At 33.6% G+C, this 16,453-nt stretch overlaps 5 protein-coding genes across 5 annotated transcripts; 2 read left to right on the forward strand and 3 right to left on the reverse strand.

The window, feature by feature from the left end:
* Positions 1-669: 669 nt before the first annotated feature.
* On the reverse strand, positions 670-1,674 carry LOC105648652 (ethylene-responsive transcription factor ERF106). Its single transcript, XM_012235114.4, has one exon. It carries the CDS (start codon positions 1,505-1,507, stop codon positions 836-838), a length of 672 nt encoding a protein of 223 aa, XP_012090504.1. The 5' UTR covers positions 1,508-1,674; the 3' UTR covers positions 670-835.
* Positions 1,675-3,394: 1,720 nt separating this feature from the next.
* Positions 3,395-4,558, reverse strand: ERF5 (ethylene-responsive transcription factor ERF105-like). The gene is given in 1 exon segment (NM_001308682.1): positions 3,395-4,558. A coding segment is annotated over 1 exon segment (825 nt). The 5' UTR covers positions 4,447-4,558; the 3' UTR covers positions 3,395-3,621.
* Positions 4,559-9,038: 4,480 nt separating this feature from the next.
* On the forward strand, positions 9,039-9,948 carry LOC105648655 (ethylene-responsive transcription factor 2). The gene has a single exon (XM_012235116.4). The coding sequence runs from the start codon at positions 9,101-9,103 to the stop codon at positions 9,863-9,865; it is 765 nt and encodes a 254-aa protein (XP_012090506.1). The 5' UTR covers positions 9,039-9,100; the 3' UTR covers positions 9,866-9,948.
* Positions 9,949-12,595: 2,647 nt separating this feature from the next.
* On the forward strand, positions 12,596-13,451 carry LOC105648656 (oleosin 1-like). Its single transcript, NM_001308684.1, is given in 2 exon segments — positions 12,596-12,948; positions 13,037-13,451. Coding segments are annotated over 2 exon segments (414 nt in total). The 5' UTR covers positions 12,596-12,667; the 3' UTR covers positions 13,170-13,451.
* A 1,674-nt stretch (positions 13,452-15,125) lies between these two features.
* Positions 15,126-16,095, reverse strand: PEI1 (Zinc finger C-x8-C-x5-C-x3-H type family protein). Its single transcript, XM_012235379.4, has one exon. The coding sequence runs from the start codon at positions 15,868-15,870 to the stop codon at positions 15,220-15,222; it is 651 nt and encodes a 216-aa protein (XP_012090769.1). The 5' UTR covers positions 15,871-16,095; the 3' UTR covers positions 15,126-15,219.
* Positions 16,096-16,453: the final 358 nt, after the last annotated feature.

Raw genomic sequence — 16,453 nt, forward strand, 5'->3', positions numbered from 1 at the left:
TCACTGTTGGATTAGTAATTCAGTGATTCTCTTAATACAATTAAAATGGAGCTTAAAGTTCCGGCTCCAAATTAAAAAATTTATTGAATGAACTTAGACTAATGAATACTATTCCCATAAGAGAATCGAGAAATGTCTATCTCAATAGTATGACATAATTAATGCTAGATGAAAATTAGGAAGTCTGTCTCTTTCTGAGTTCAAAGAGTTGAATCCAATATCCAGTTAGAATGATTGTACCGTTAGAATTGATAAGGTTAATGGCTTCCATAGCCAGTGAAGTGACTAGTCAAGCAAAGAAAAACCAGTAGCAACTAAAAAACAAGTCAAGATTCAAGCAAGAATTTTCATTATATACTTTTCGAAATAAGAAATATGTAAGAGATGTATGAGAATTTGCCTCACATGCTTTAATTCTTTTCCAAAGGTCAAACATTATTTTAGCTTGGTAATTCAATGTGGACTTTCAAATTGATTAGTAGCCAATTTATTATAAACTTTTTTTCCTTTTTCTTTTTCTTTTAAACTGAATTTGAATATAAAATATTTAAAATTTAAAATGCAATTTGTATAATGTGTGATGTGATTGGTTTTTTTTTTCAGTGCTTTTGCTTCTTTAAAAAAATAAATAAATAATAAATGCCATGAAAGTCAGAATAAAAAGAGAAATTATTTAATGCACTCAATTTACTTTAAATAAAGGTCTTAATATTAACATCTTCCTCAATAGTCAATACATATATTAACATACTGTACAAGCGATTTATTGGCGTTAAGTGGGGCAGGTTCGATATGGGGCCCTTTTTAAACTCTACACCAATCATACACTAACACTTCAGCAAAATAACGGTGACGGTTGCTCTTCATAAAAAAAAACTCCCTCCCCTTCCCCTCCCACACAACCGGAATCCCAACTAACCGGTGACAAGTCACCAGATTCCGGCGGAACATCCTCTCTCTTGACTCTCCTTCTCTTCCTGCCAGTATTTGCTGGCGGATCAGCCCGTCCAGCCTCCAGCGGAAAATTAAGGATTGCTTTTCTGCCTCTCATTCTGAACGCCGCACAGTCGTAAGCTTTTGCAGCATCTATATCAGTGTCAAATGTTCCTAACCAAACCCGACTGCCCTTCCTGCTCGGGTCACGGATCTCCGCTGCAAACTTGCCCCAAGGCCTTCTCCGTACCCCTCTATAATGCTTCTTCTCATCATCATCAGCCGGTTTGGCTTTAGGTGTCGAAGACCGCTTTACCGAACCAGAACCTGAATACTCTTGAGATTTTAAGTCAACAAATTCGTGGGTATATTGAAACGAGTCGGAAACAGAGGAGTTGGATTCAGACCCAGATAAAGATTCATCTTGGGTTTCAAGTTTAACGGGTTGGAGATTGTGGACAAGAGAAGAAATATGAGAATCAAGATTACTAATAAAGACATCAGTAGAAGTGAAGTCTCCAAGAAGATGTTGTCTAATAAGCTCAAGAGCAGAGGATTCTTGGGGAGTTGCCATTTTCAGAACTTAAAGAAAATGGATATACGATGAGTTTGTTGAAGCAAGAAAGCAGGAATTTATATTAACCAAATACTAGTAGCAATTTGATGTGGGACTCACTCATCATCTGATCAAGATTGTAAATATCTGTAGATATATATAAACATGCACACGGTTTTAACCCTGGTTTTGCAGCTGGAAATGAGATGGCCTTATCCATTTCCATTAATGCTACAGATTATTAAATCTTTTCCCTTTATTTATTTATTTATTTTTGGTTAAATTTTTGAAGTTGAGCGTTTGGTTTGTGCCACGATACGCATATAGCCACAACTTGTGCTAACTGCATCTATTACATTACATGTCCACAGTGGAGTTGTTGTTTGTAATTGTTTTGTTATAATTAACATGTGTAACGTAGGTAGGGCCCATATGTTGCAACCTTGCAATTATATATGGGGTCCACATGCAATTGTTTCCCTTGACAAGTCAGCACCAGATCCAAAAGCTCCTATGGTTTGGTACGAATTTGTGCCAACAGAGCCATCCATTCATGCACTTAGAAAAAGGGCACAGTCAAAAAAAACTTATCTTTGATGATGGAGCCTTAGAAAGTTTAAAAACATGGGATATCAGTTGAGATGATTTTTCAACATGTGGTTCCTCGTCGCTGCCACTTGCCACTCACGGGGTCATGTGCCCCCACCTTACAGAGCATACATATACCTATAAAACAAATGAATTGATATAACAACGTTTTTATATAAAAATGGTATTCAAATCCTTTGAATTACAATTTATAATACAAATAAATGTCATTATAGAGGCAAATGATCTTCTACCCTATTGGGGTGATGTAATGACTTTAATATAATTTATATCTTTTTTTTTATGGTCTCTAATACCGGTTAATGGGCTTTATAATTTATAATTACGGTTAATCAAGCGGTATTTATTTTATTTTCTCACATTTTATGAGAGATGTTTTGAATTCAAATCCTACACGTTATAGAAATTATTACCACTTATATTTTATAATCCATTGGACCTTCCAACTAAAAAAAAGGAAATTTTTTTATATACATAGGAAAACGTTGTTATTGAAGATATTGTAAGTTTGTGCAAAGGGAGGCAAATATCTATTACACTTGTTTTTCTCTTTTAGCTTAACTAATTTGAAAAGACAGGAAGCAGTTTCCTTTTAAGCAACTTGTTCTAAAATTATTGACATAAGACCATGTCCGTGCTGCATCTAATTTGTTTCTCTTAGCAAGTAGATAGGGGAAGGTTTGTGAAGAGTACTTACTCCGTTATGTAATTCAAGTACCCATTTCATAAAAATTGTATCTTTATCGATAACCAAGAGCCAGCAATCTCCAAATTAAATGCTTAATTTCATATATAAGAAGATTTACTAAATTAGATTTATTAAAATATTTGTTAAAGTTGAATCTTATCTTCCATTTTGTGAGCTAAGTACTTGTATAATTAAGAAGAATTACTATGTAATTAAAAATTATTAACTAATTTCCATACCAACAAGCAGCCTTTAACTATTTCATAATATAAAATTAAGTTCTTAAATTTTATTGGTTGGTTAATTCTTTGTATTATATACTGAAACTAATATATAATTTAAACCCAAATAATTATTATATTAGGATGATGGCGCTGGTTTATGTTTTTTAATTAGCAACTAACCAATCAAGTATGGTTTTTGAAAATTCTATTCGTGCAGTCTGAATTTAAAATTGGATAGTACACGAATTGAATTGGGTTGATTCAATTTCATTTTGAGTAAATTGACTTATAGAGGCAATTTAAATCCCTAACAATCTCTCCAATGATGTTGTAAACTCATAGGTTTAAGATTTAGATGAATGAAATGAAAGAACAAATACAATCTGGAAATCTTTAATATATATAATATATATATGTTTCAACAAAAGCAAAGCAACTATGTATATTTTGCTTGTTGCTTACTACTGCTTCACTACCCTAATTATACACACCATATAAAAAACAGCTCACTGCCCTAAATTTCCTAAATCTCTACGTCATCTCAGACTTTTTCGCCTTCAGATGATCATTCCTCATTTAGTACTGTAATATCCAAACAAACTTCTTCTTGCTCAGACGACCATCAGCTGTGAATATCCCATGGTAGGGTGTGGGGATAACGGCGATAACGGTGGCACACTAAATATCCCAGTAACTTCCCCATCCCAAAATCCTTTCCAACTCGACGGCGTTAATGGATCCGTCGCTGCTGCCGGCGATGGATTTTCTCTCTTCACCATCTTAATATTGTCATTACTTCCTTCACTTTTTGCGTCCTCAATTTTCCTTTTCTTGTTGTTATTGTTATTGTTTTCTGTTAATTGAGATTCTCGCTGGGGATTTGAATTACAATTACCAACTTCAAGAGGGAAATTGAGAATCGCTTTGCTTCCTCGTAACCTAAAAGCAGCATTATCATAAGCTTTTGCAGCTTCTATGGCGGTATCGAAAGTCCCAAGCCAAACACGAGCTCCTTTCTTATTAGGATCGCGAATCTCCGCTGCGTATTTTCCCCATGGCCTACGCCGAACTCCTCTGTAATGCTTTTCTTCACTAGAATGATCAGAAGACCTGTTATTTTCAGCAGCTACTGCCACCACTGGTACTGGCATCACGTTCATAGTTGCCGGAGGAGGAATCGATATTTTACTCATAGCGGGTTTCCTCTGACTCAAAGTGGAAGATTTGGGGGAATTGTTGGAATTTTGAACTACCTGCTGGGACTTGAATTCCAAGTTGAGAGTTTGATTTGGTAGCAAGTAATCAAAATCTTGAATTTCAGATTTGAGAAAGAAATTATTACTAGTGGAGATGAAACTATCAAAGGAAGCACAGTCAGTACTGAGGAGATGTTGCCTAATTTGATCTAAAGCTGAAGCTTCATTGGGAGACGCCATGAGAGGAGGTTCTTTTGTTTTCAGCAGTAATAGGAGAGTTTACTGGCAAGAAAGAAACTGAAACTGAAGTCTGAAAGAAAGGGGATAAGAAAAGAAGGTATTTTTATGAGTGGAAAAGAGAGAGTTAGGACGTGTGCATATATATAAGAGGAGAAATAAGGAAGCGGTAGCGTTTCGAGTGAGGTTCTCGGATGGTGAGAGGAAGCATCATTTCGCAACTCCTGTAGTGGAAAGTTAAAATATAAAAAGATACCCTTTTTCTTGTTTTGTTTTTTAGTGGATTTTTATTGTCGTGGCGGAGACTGGAGGGTCCAAATTCACAGCTTCTGCTTCCTGCAGGGTTCGGGTTAGAACAGACAGACAGCTTAACTATAATATTATTTTAGGATTTCTATTGATTTAACGTAAATCCAGTTTTCGATTTGTGATCTTCGTCCCTCTTTCCCCTTCTTATTGGGCTTTTATTTTCTACTTCAAAGAACAATTAAGAAGATATGTACACTCTAAATTAGAAAAATAATTACATTTAGCCCCATAATTAGTTCAATGTTTAAAGTTTTCTTGTATATAATTAAATTATTTTTCATTAGAAAAGCTAAAGCTTAGTTCATAAAGAATAAATTTAAAAGAATTTTAAATCACTAAGACATGCTTTGATTGGCGCTAAGTGGTAGCCCCTGAAATTCCAAGTATACAAGAAATTAAGGGATGCGTCTGGTCATACGACAAGGAGATGAATGTCATTTTCCACTTGTAATTTGTACAAAATGTTCTTTAAATAAATTTGGTTGATTTAATAATTTTTACGTTCTTGACGCAACAAATGGGTCTTTTGATTTTAAAATTTTTGTTAAATTATTAATATAAATTTCCATTTCCTTTGTTACATGCATCTAATATTTACAAGATCAACCTACAAAGTCACACATATTGACTCTTTGACCAACAAGGGCATTTTTAGTATTTTAAAAATTTTCCTTTTTCTTCTTTCTTTTATTTTGCATATCTTTATTGACAAAGAAAAGAGAGAGTGTAGAGTGCAGATATGTTGGACTTGGATTTCAAAGGGTACCCTCAATTATTTATTATTCCAATTCGATAAAGTCATCTATTATCATTGGCTTTCTTGAACATTTGTATATTTTTGTCAATTCAGCTTTTGATTCAGTAGAAAGATGAAAGAGTGAATTAATTAACATTTATGACAAAAGAATGCAATTCAATCATTCTTCCTTAACCTAAAAAGATTTGGTTTTCGAGTTCTAAAACGAGGCATACAATTCACATAGGTGATGCATTTATTTTGAATTCTTGTCACCAAAGTGATTAAGATTTCATATCTCTGTAAGTGAAGTTTGAATACTGTACAATCTGGAAAGTTCATGGAAACAGGGGTATACTGTATGCTGCACTTTCAACGAACAGGAAGATCTGCGAGGTTAAAAAAAAAAAAAAAAAAAAAATCTCCTATTCATTTGAAACTTATTATGCATATCACGGGCAGAATTGTAGGTGACTGTTCTGATCGAGAAAGCCGTGAAGAGTTTGGGAAGGTTTATTTTAAAAATGGCTGTCCTGTACAGGTGTCTTAGCTAATCTATGACTATGACTATGACTTAACCCACATTACTGCAATTCCCAAAACAAAGCATTGCTTTCATTCAACTTGGAATTCTCCTCTTCTAATATACTACTAAAATAAAATAAAAATAAATTAAATTTATTTATGATTCTGAAGAGAGATAGCAGAAATAAAAGAGCTGAGATGAAAAACAAAGATTAAACGACAACTTATTAGTTAAATTAAGTTAATGACATATACCTGACCTTCAATTGGGACTTGCTCAACGTTTAGCTGTCTTGTCTATATAACCAATACCATTCATTTTTCTCTAACTAAATAATTCAAATAAAATAAAATATCTTTTGAATAATTATAGCCGACAATAGGTTGAATATAAAAATCTACAAATCAGCTCAATGTATCCAAAACTTTGAAAAAGCATTAAATACGACAAATCCACTATTAATGTGAAAATTTTTATAGCAAAATATTCAATTTTTGAATATGAAAATTATCGCACTGCGTTCTTATATAAATTTTATAATAATATTCAAAATAGATATAGTAAAAGTTCAGTTAAAATTTTTGATAAGGCTGCTGTCCATTAATGATTGTTTAATTCATTTCTATAAAATTAAAGATGTCTTATTAATTAGGTGCCAGCCAATCAATCTAGATAAATTAGAGTTAATTAGAAGAATCAAAAATAAATAAAATCAAGGATATACCCTCTGGGAGATAAAAATCTACAGCCCAAGTACCATATGAGTATGACATGAAAGTATTTGAGAAAAATAACCAAAATCTGCGACTCTGTCTCTGAAAATTCGTTTTCAAAAACCATGTGGATTGACTTTTGACATTTCTGTCTCTTGAAAAGACAGTAACTTTTTAAGAATGAAACTTTCCAAAGCAAAACGAACGAACTTGCCTTGCACGGACATGGAGGAAGAGGAAGGCTCATCTGATCTGATATGATCAATCAACTAGCATCACCAACTTGCTTCCGCTGCTCCCCCACTGGCCACCTCAGATCGATCAGATGGAATGAACGTGGCCCCTTTTTGGTTTTTTGTATTAACTTCTTTAATTTGATTGATGGATTTGTTTTTTGTCATGACGTGTCGAAAATGACATTTAAAATTTTAAAATCAAAATCATTGCTTAATAAAAAGATAAACAACATCCTTTGATAACGACGGGCTGACATTTGGCAGATGTGTTGGATTGAGCTGATCGGCTTTCTTACTTACAGCGCTTATTAATTAATTCATTTATCTTTGCGTGCAGAGAATTAAAAGAGAGGAATCATACGTAATGTATGCATGTCGAATTACGAAATTACGACTCTTATAGTTGTTTTTTTTTTTTCAATACTTTTATAATGTTCTTTTTAATATTTCAAATTAATAACCAAATCTGAAACCTTGTAATAAATTTCTCTAATATAGATTGTTTGTTTATACTAAGCTATGAAACATAATATATGTTTTTACTAGTAATAATAATATCATTGAGAGACAGTTAAATAAGAGCAAATATACAAGAGTTTGAAACCTGGAGTTATAAATATCGGAAGGTTTCACTTCCATACCACATACCTACAAGGTAATAGAGCAACGGTTTCATTTACAACAGTAGTAATAAGGAGTATCAGAGGCCCAAATGACTGCAATTTGAATTCCAAGAAAATGGCAAACGTATTATGTAAGAAATCAAAAGTTAAATCTTAAATGGCTACGAAGAGTCAAAAATGGCCACGAAGGTGTAAAAGTTGCGGCACTTAACTAGTCAGCACAGCACCCTCAGCATCAGGATCATATTTCCAAAGGAAAAAAAAAAAAGCATTAGATCGTCGAGTCAAACTCAGGACCTACTGTTCAATTTCAAGTTCAACATTTTGAATATTTGACCATTACTCATCAACTCACTGTTTCTGATCTCAACAATTCCTCATTTTAGGGCAAATAAACTACGTGGCGGATGGTAATTAATTTCATTATGTATTGAGATGCAAAATTATACTATTGAAATATATAGGAAACGTAAGACTTTTTATTTGGAGTTCTGAATTTTAAATCTTGAGTAAGAGAAGAAAATTTTCATTGTATATTTGAAATAGAAAGCACGTTGGATTCTCGTTATTATAATGATTAATTTATATTGTGATAAAAGACACCTTGATCGATTATTATAATTTTTTTTCTTTTTCAATAATAACAAAAAAAGTATATTCATAATAAAAATAAAAAAAATTTCATTTTGTTTATAATAATTAATTAATTTTCAACTAATCCCATTAAACAATTTCCATGTGATAATTTTACTCCCATAAATTAATACTTAGATCTGGAACTTATAAGCTCTAATGCTAGCTAGATCACTAATTGAAAACCCTACAACAATAAAACACAGTCGTTTTGAAAAAGCATTGAATTTTAAAAAGGAATAAAACACTGTCGTTTTTTCACTGCTTATCTTACTAAAGGTTATAAATTATCATCTTGTCAGAATTTATAACTATAATCGCCATAAGTATGTTTTTGTGAATTGAAATTTTTGATTTACAGAAATCATTTTCTAAATATTGGTGATATAAATAACATTTTTAGAAAATCAAAATAGTATTATTTTATTTTAATTTTATCGTGGTCTAGATATTTTTACTAAATTTTGTCTCTTTTTAATTATAAAAAATTAATGTCATTAATTAATATTTATTTTTTCTAGGAATTAAATATTTTATTGAAAAATTAAAATGATTTTATAATTAACCGAATAGAAATAGTATTATTCGTTTTCAAATGCCGTCAGTCTCACGATCATGGCGAGTGGCTTACACAAGCTGGTGACGTCACCCTCTAACAATATCTACCACTATGAGATGAGATATAGGATACAGCTCCTCAATTTGCCCACTTGTGACAGTGAAGTTACGCACAATGTCCGGAAGACGGTTACTATTTACAGTTTAAAATTTAATTACTACTAATTTCTTTGTACTATATATATAAATATTTTCCTCTGAACGTATTCCATCCTATCCTACCTCTGTTCTTCCTGCATCTTGTCAATTTCCCTCTCTTAAAAATGAATGAAGCCATCATATCCGATTCTAATTTGTCCCATTGCTCTACTCCCACTTCAACTTATAGCAGTCTCTTTCCTTGCTTAACGGACAACTGGGGCGACTTGCCGTTAAAAGTCGACGACTCTGAAGATATGGTCATATACAACTTCCTCAGCGATGCCGTTTGTTCCGGTTGGTCTCCGTTAGATTTTACGTCCTCCCCTGCCTCTGCAACACCCACGACTGCTGTTAAAACTGAACCGACGGATGAGGTGGAGCCGGCTAGCTTCGTTCAAGAAGCTGCTTCAAATATAGCATTACTTGAGAGTACTCCTATTCTCGAAAATAGAAGCCAGGGTACTGATTTATTAAAAAAGCAAAATCAGAAGGTTTCCAAAGGAAGGCATTACAGAGGAGTAAGACAGAGGCCGTGGGGTAAGTTCGCTGCTGAGATAAGGGATCCGGCTAAAAATGGTGCCAGAGTATGGCTCGGGACTTACGAGACGGCGGAGGAAGCTGCTTTGGCTTACGATAGAGCGGCTTTTAGGATGCGTGGCTCGAGGGCTCTGCTAAATTTTCCACACAAGATTGGGTCAAATGAGCCTGAACCGGTGAGAATCACCAGTAAACGCAGTGAGACAGAGATTGCCGCGTCGGCTAAGCGAAGGAAAATTATGGCCGGTGATGAAGCTAATGAGTTGGAGCCGGAGAGGGAGGAAAAAAGACACAATGTTGTGTTTCATGTGGGACCGATGCCAGTTGGCGAACAATTATTGGTCAATTAATTACTTTTAAGTTTGGGTTGTTGACTTGCTGTGCCTTGTTTGGATGTATCGCGTGTGAATACTGAACAGAATGAGTTTTTTTAGTCGTCGTCGTCGTCGTCGTCGCCATCATCATCATCTTCTTCTTCTTCTATGTCAATGGATGCATGCACACTGAGATATTGACCAGCATTATTGAGATTAGTCATATATACACAATCATGAAGTCATTAATTTGAATGGTTAATCTGTTTTTACTAAGTTCGGTCTTGATCTTCAAATTTCTATCCTATATTATTAATTAAAAAACACTTTTTTTTTTTTTCTTTTAAATAGTAAATTTGATAGATAAAGTGGGATGAAATTAAGTGTACAGTGTTATTTGGGGATTGAGCTTTTTTCTAATAAATAAATAATAAAAATTAGCCTAAAAAATTACAGTTTGATCATTGGACAACTAATAATAACAAATTGTTAACGAGATGGAATGCTCGTTCATGTCAGCTTATGCACATCCATCATCTAATATATATATATATATATATATGTATGTATGTATTAAAGAAAAGAAAAGCAAACGTTACTCTCTTTTTCCTTCTTTATCATATTTACTATTAGCTGATATACCTTTAAGTTGTAGATTTTTTTGATATTTTTATGGCAAAAGTCTTTATGAACTATTGACCTAGTTAGCTATGTCTTTTTAATCAAGTCATAGATCAAGAATGGAAAAAAACAAAAAAATTGTTTTAGACTTAGAAAGGAATCCATATCAAAGGAATTTTTTTTTTTCTTCTATTTCACTAAAGTCAAGTGAAAATGAGTTTTATTTGTTGACGAAATGCTTAAATATCAAAAATTTCCCAATAGTTTTACCACATATAAATAGAAATCAAGCAACATTTTTTTTTTTTTCACAATAGCTTTATGTATTTTATGAAGAGACTATTATAAATTAAATATATATGTAAAAAAAAAAAAATAAAGATTAATAACTAATGGAATGTCTACCCACCACACTCTGGACCTGAACTATTTGTCCTAACTTCACCTGCCTATCATTTGTTTGAAAATTTGGATCCACCCACCCTTAATTGACATTACTTAATTCTTTCTTTTATATATATATAACTATGTTTTTGGTTAAATAATCCAATCCAAGCAAGCATAGAATCTAATTTCCAAATCACATGGCTCATCTGTATCCTTATTTTTTAAACTTTTATAAGATATTTATTTAAAATAATTGAAAACAGATATGCATTAATTATTAGTTCATTTTATTTTGGAAAGACAGTTTAATTAGTAGTAATTTGCTGGATAATTAGTGGGTTACACATTGAACACGGTCCCCTCTCTATTATAAAGTAAAATAATACCTTTTTTTTTTTTATTCTTTTTTGGGGTTAAAGGAGATATAATAGAATCATTCAATAATTTAATTTCAAACTATACTTTTTTTTTTTTTTCTTTTTTGGGGTTAATGAATTCCCTACCTTATTCCAAGAAGATATATCTTTTCATTATTATTATTTTAAATTGGGTTAGTTGATTGGTATAAATTCATATGCTTAAGCTTAACACAGAAGAGAACTAATTAATGTTTACCTAATCAACCATAATAATATTCATTAAAACCGTAATAACAGAGGGATGATTAGCCATTTTAATTTTATTAATGATATTCGACAAACACAATGGTGATTCTCGTATCCTGTTAATCATGCTTAATTAAAGGATTATGGATATGATTAAATATGAAAGGAATAAACAATTAGTGGAAAATTGAGCTCTTGACGGTCCATTTTTGTTAGTGGTTGACTTCTTTACAGTGGAGATAAAATTACCCAATGGTGTTTTTTACATTAAAGTGTGATTATCAATGATTAATACCAACTAATGTTTCTATTAATTAGTTTTCAGTGAGAATGAGAAAAATGAGCCTTTCTGTAATGATTAATCCCTACCCTATGTGTAAAGCGTAAAGGCGAAAGTATGTATTCTAATTAACTAATCTTGTAATTATACCAGTTATTAATCAAAGGATTTATCTAAATACAATATTAATTGAGAGCCAAAAATAGGAAAAAGAACTTGAGGCTTGGGCCGTCTATATATGCAAGGTCGGCCCATATTAAGAGAAGCAGCAGAGCTTTCAAGATGTTTCATGAATAAAAGAAAAGAGTATTTCATTTCATAGATAAAATGTCACATGCAAATAAATAAATATTATAGTAATAACTTGACATGTGCAAATTATAAGATATATTTATTTATATTTTTTGATACACTTGTATGAAAATGAACTTAATTAAAAATAGTAACGCAAAGTTGTATTCGTCGAGATGTTATTCAACTGTTGATAGGATCATTACATTGAAGATATGGACTCACCTTGAAATTAAAATAAATAAATAAATAAAATTGAAAAAATGATAAGGATATGGTGGATGAGCACCAAGCGTAGCCTAAAAGTTATGTAAAATGCAATTCGCCCCGTGTATTGTGACTGTGGTGCAATGCCAATGCCTGACTGTTCAATTTTGTCTCATCATTTATCGTTTTTGTTACAACAACTTCAAAATAGACAAAAACAAACGTGTCCTAAAACAGATCCATTTCGTTGCATGCAACCCTTGCATGAAAACCTCCTCAACACGTACCCCTTCTTTCTTCAACACGTGCCATCCTTCTTGGGACCCAATCTCTCCTTTCCTCCTATAAATTTCACCGTAATTTCACAACTCAATCACCTACAACCGTATATCAAATATCACTGATCGTAAACCTCCATTGAATTTACTCTGTGCTTCGATCGCGTCAATGGCGGAGCACCCACAGTCGCAGCATGTTGGCCAACAGCCACGATCCCACCAAGTAGTGAAGGCAGCCACTGCAGTCACTGCCGGTGGATCTCTTCTAGTTCTCTCCGGTTTGACCCTTGCTGGTACGGTCATTGCACTGACCGTAGCCACTCCATTGCTGGTCATATTCAGTCCGGTTCTTGTTCCTGCGGTTATCACAGTTTGTTTGATAATCACAGGGTTTTTAGCCTCAGGCGGTTTTGGCGTCGCTGCCATTTCTGTCTTGTCCTGGATTTATAGGTTTAAAGAAATTTGCCTACTTCCTTTCATTTCTTTCAACGCATAATATTAAAAAGACAATGTTTGACATTGGAGACATGAATTGCAGGTATGTTACTGGAAAGCATCCACCAGGAGCAGAAAGTCTGGACCAGGCACGCTTAAAGTTGGCGGGAAAGGCAAGAGAGATGAAGGACAGAGCTGAGCAGTTTGGACAGCATGTAACAGGTCAACAGACTTAAAAGAGAAGTGGGTTTTGGTGGTTGATGCAGAGAACATAAAATGGCTTTGATATATATATAAAAATATATGAGTCCTTTAATTAACATGGAAGGCCATTGCTTGTCTGGTGTATTTCTTTTTTCGCTTAAATCTTTTTGTTTCTTCTATGTAATTTGTTAACGGGTCTTCCCTCTTTTGAGAGCTGTCTAAAATAATTTTCTTGTCATGTGTTGAAGGTCTCTGTAATCAAGTCTTACTTTGTTTGTTGATGAATTTGATGTTTCCATACTTTTTGGTTTTAATTAATAATTAGTTCCCATTAATTGGAGTGTATCTTAAGAACAAGAGGAGGAGGCACGTGTCTTGGTGCGTGGCAATTATAAATGACACTTGTTATATGCATATGCGGACGTAGAGGGGAAAAAAATTGAAATCATTTGAAAAGATGAATAAAGGTTAAATTTTTCTTTATCGGCTTCTGTATAACACTATCCTATCATGTTTCGGTTTGTGATGAAGTTTGTCCATTGCCAAAGTGAATAGATTTATGATTGGGCTGCTGCCAGTGAACCCATGTCCAACAATATTAGTCTCTTTTATCAGAACTGAAGTTCCAACATAAATATTAGGCTTTTGATAAAAATATTCAAAATATTTTAAAGTTTAAAAATTATAATGGAGCGTGTGCCTTTCAGATTTTTGATAAAAAAATATTATCTTTAAATTCTTCAAGTCGATGTACGATTGAGCTCTTAATATTATTGTCAATTTTAAATTCATCAAAGCAACATATTTTATAATCCACAATTAGTGTCTAAAATTTGGAAGATAATATTAATAATATTGATTTGGGTTCGTGGGAAAGAAACCAAATGGTCCATGAGTGGGCCATGGATCGGGTTTAGTACAAGTATTGTACCATTGGAGGGTCTGGTCTGGAGCCATGGATCGGGTTTAGTACAAGTATTGGAAGAGTTCCGCCACCAGCAGATAAGAAGGGCATGCTCTTCCTATAGATCAGAAAGAATAAGCAGGAAAGTTCAGTTATATTTTGACTTCCTGAACGAGCAGGAAAACAAGGAAAACTATTGCTGCGTTTCGAGAATGACCAGAAAAGTTCAGTTTTCTTCTGACTTTGAACTAAATTTACAGGTTGTTTGTCAGAATCTGAGTTACTTAAACATAATAAAAAGTACAAAAAAAACACATCTATTTATTTTCTATTTCAGGATTATTCACCTGGTTCATCTGTGTCAGCTTTATTATCCAGGCGCCCAGCCGAAGCTGGAATTATAAGTCAAGGGAGCAAATACTTGACAAGGCAATTTCCTAAATTCTCCGACACAGCTTTGCCCTCTGTCCATACGGCTTCCAAGTTTAGACAAAAACAAAGTACTGCGTTATTTAAATTTTACTCTGTCTTCGCTCACAAAAGGTTACTAGCTCATAAACACAGACTGTGTCTCCGGACTGTGCCTGCTCCGCCTTTTAATTGGGGCTCTGTTGATTGGGAAGACGTAGATCTTATTCTTACCATATGCTTTACATTGGAAAATGTAGGCCTTCCAAGCTTAATAAGCTGTTTGATTAGTGATTTCTTACAAGTATTTTTCTGTTAAGCATTTGATTATAATTCCTGAATCGATTAGCACAGGAAAGTATATTGTAAAAATAATTTTCTGTTCAGTTCTTGAGTTAAACCCCATTTGTGGCCCAAGCCCACTAGATCACCAGACAGCCAAAAAGTGATTCTCAATAGTAATAATAATAATAATAATAATTCTTTTCAAAAAAAAAAAAAATAATAATAATAATAATATTACTTATTCTAATATGTAATTAATCAGATTCTAAGGTTAAATATGTATATATTTATATATAATTAAAAATGAGTCACACATTAATCTAATAGCGAAGGTCATATATATATATATATATATATATATATATATATAAAATAAAATATAATACTCCGATTCCTCTTAACAATAACATATATATAATCACAGTAGTAATTACTAATTAAATATTTAATTTAAACATAGTTTCAAAAATTACACAAAATGAAGATCACTTAACCAATTCAGAAATCCAATCAAGATGAGCCAATTCACCTTCCGATTCCTCAATTCCTCCGCCGCCTTTCTTCTCTTCATCCACAATATTCCAATTCCTCAAACTATTCAGCAACTCATCCATCCTAATACCCGATGACGTCGAACCCTCCTCACTCCCTCCGTTCATTCTCGCCCTGTATACAAAAGGACACGCATACTTCTTCTCCGATCGGAGCTGCTCCGGCGTGTGAGCAAAGAAACAAACCTTACGCTGGCAAAAACGCCCCGCATTGCATGCACGTGTACGGTAACGTGCAGGGTGCAGCCAGTACTCAAAAACGCCATGTGCGTATTCGCACGTGTCACCTTTATGACATTTCCCGTTTCGAAACCCAGGGCAAGCGATGGCTACGTAAGGAACCTTTCGCGGGTCTCGACGAGTCGCTTTCTCTCCGCGATGGGCGTAGGGGCACTCCGTCCAGTCGTGGCTGCGAGTCCTGGTGCACCGTTTGATCTTGTAAGCGTACATGCGGAACTCATCGGAGCCGTAGATGGCATCGTGGATGTTATCGTAATGAGGTGGTGTTACATTTAGCCCTGAGAATGCATAATCGCCGAAATCGTAGAATTTAGTGTAATCAGTGGGATTGATTCCGGTCAACATTTTACTGTGTATTTTGAAGAGAAAAGAAAAGGGGTTTGATTATTCAAATTGCATGCACATAAAAAAACCCTTCTCGTAGGGTTTTATAGACAAAGAAAGATTGTAAATATCATGTATATATATAGTACACAATTGAATTTCTTCGTAATACAGAAGAATTTATTTATAATTACAAGAGCAGAGAAGGAAAATATGAAGAAAGAAAATAAAGAATAAATGTATTTATGTTTATATAAGAGAAAGAGGAGTTTCAAGTGCAGTAGTGAAAGAGATGGAGATAAAGAATGGCATTTATAGAGCAATGAAGTTCAACTATTTTGTTGAGTTAAAAGCTAACCATCATGAGTTACATTTAAACTCCATATATCTGACCTTTCATCTAACGGTAACGGACATCTTACGGTGTGACCTGGACAATGGTTAGTGCTTCTCTGCAGCCATTGGGAGCACATTTGTTACCTCTTTAAGACAGTTGTTAGCCTAAGCAGAAAGCAATTCTCTTCCATTCATCAACTCCGTGCCCTTTTTTTGTTGGCCAATTTTAGCAATTTTATCATAAAAAATAATTTTTTATCTTTAATTA

Source organism: Jatropha curcas, chromosome 10 (assembly GCF_041381405.1).
Source record: "Jatropha curcas cultivar XTBG-Jc1 chromosome 10, XTBG_Jcur_1.0, whole genome shotgun sequence".
In the NCBI taxonomy this organism is placed as follows: Eukaryota; Viridiplantae; Streptophyta; class Magnoliopsida; order Malpighiales; family Euphorbiaceae; genus Jatropha; species Jatropha curcas.

What these genes read in the sequence shown, in the direction of transcription:
- LOC105648652 (XM_012235114.4), bottom strand. Translation starts at nt 1,507, where the DNA reads ATGGCAACTCCCCAAGAATCCTCTGCTCTTGAGCTTATTAGACAACAT.
- LOC105648655 (XM_012235116.4), top strand. Translation starts at nt 9,101, where the DNA reads ATGAATGAAGCCATCATATCCGATTCTAATTTGTCCCATTGCTCTACT.
- PEI1 (XM_012235379.4), bottom strand. Translation starts at nt 15,870, where the DNA reads ATGTTGACCGGAATCAATCCCACTGATTACACTAAATTCTACGATTTC.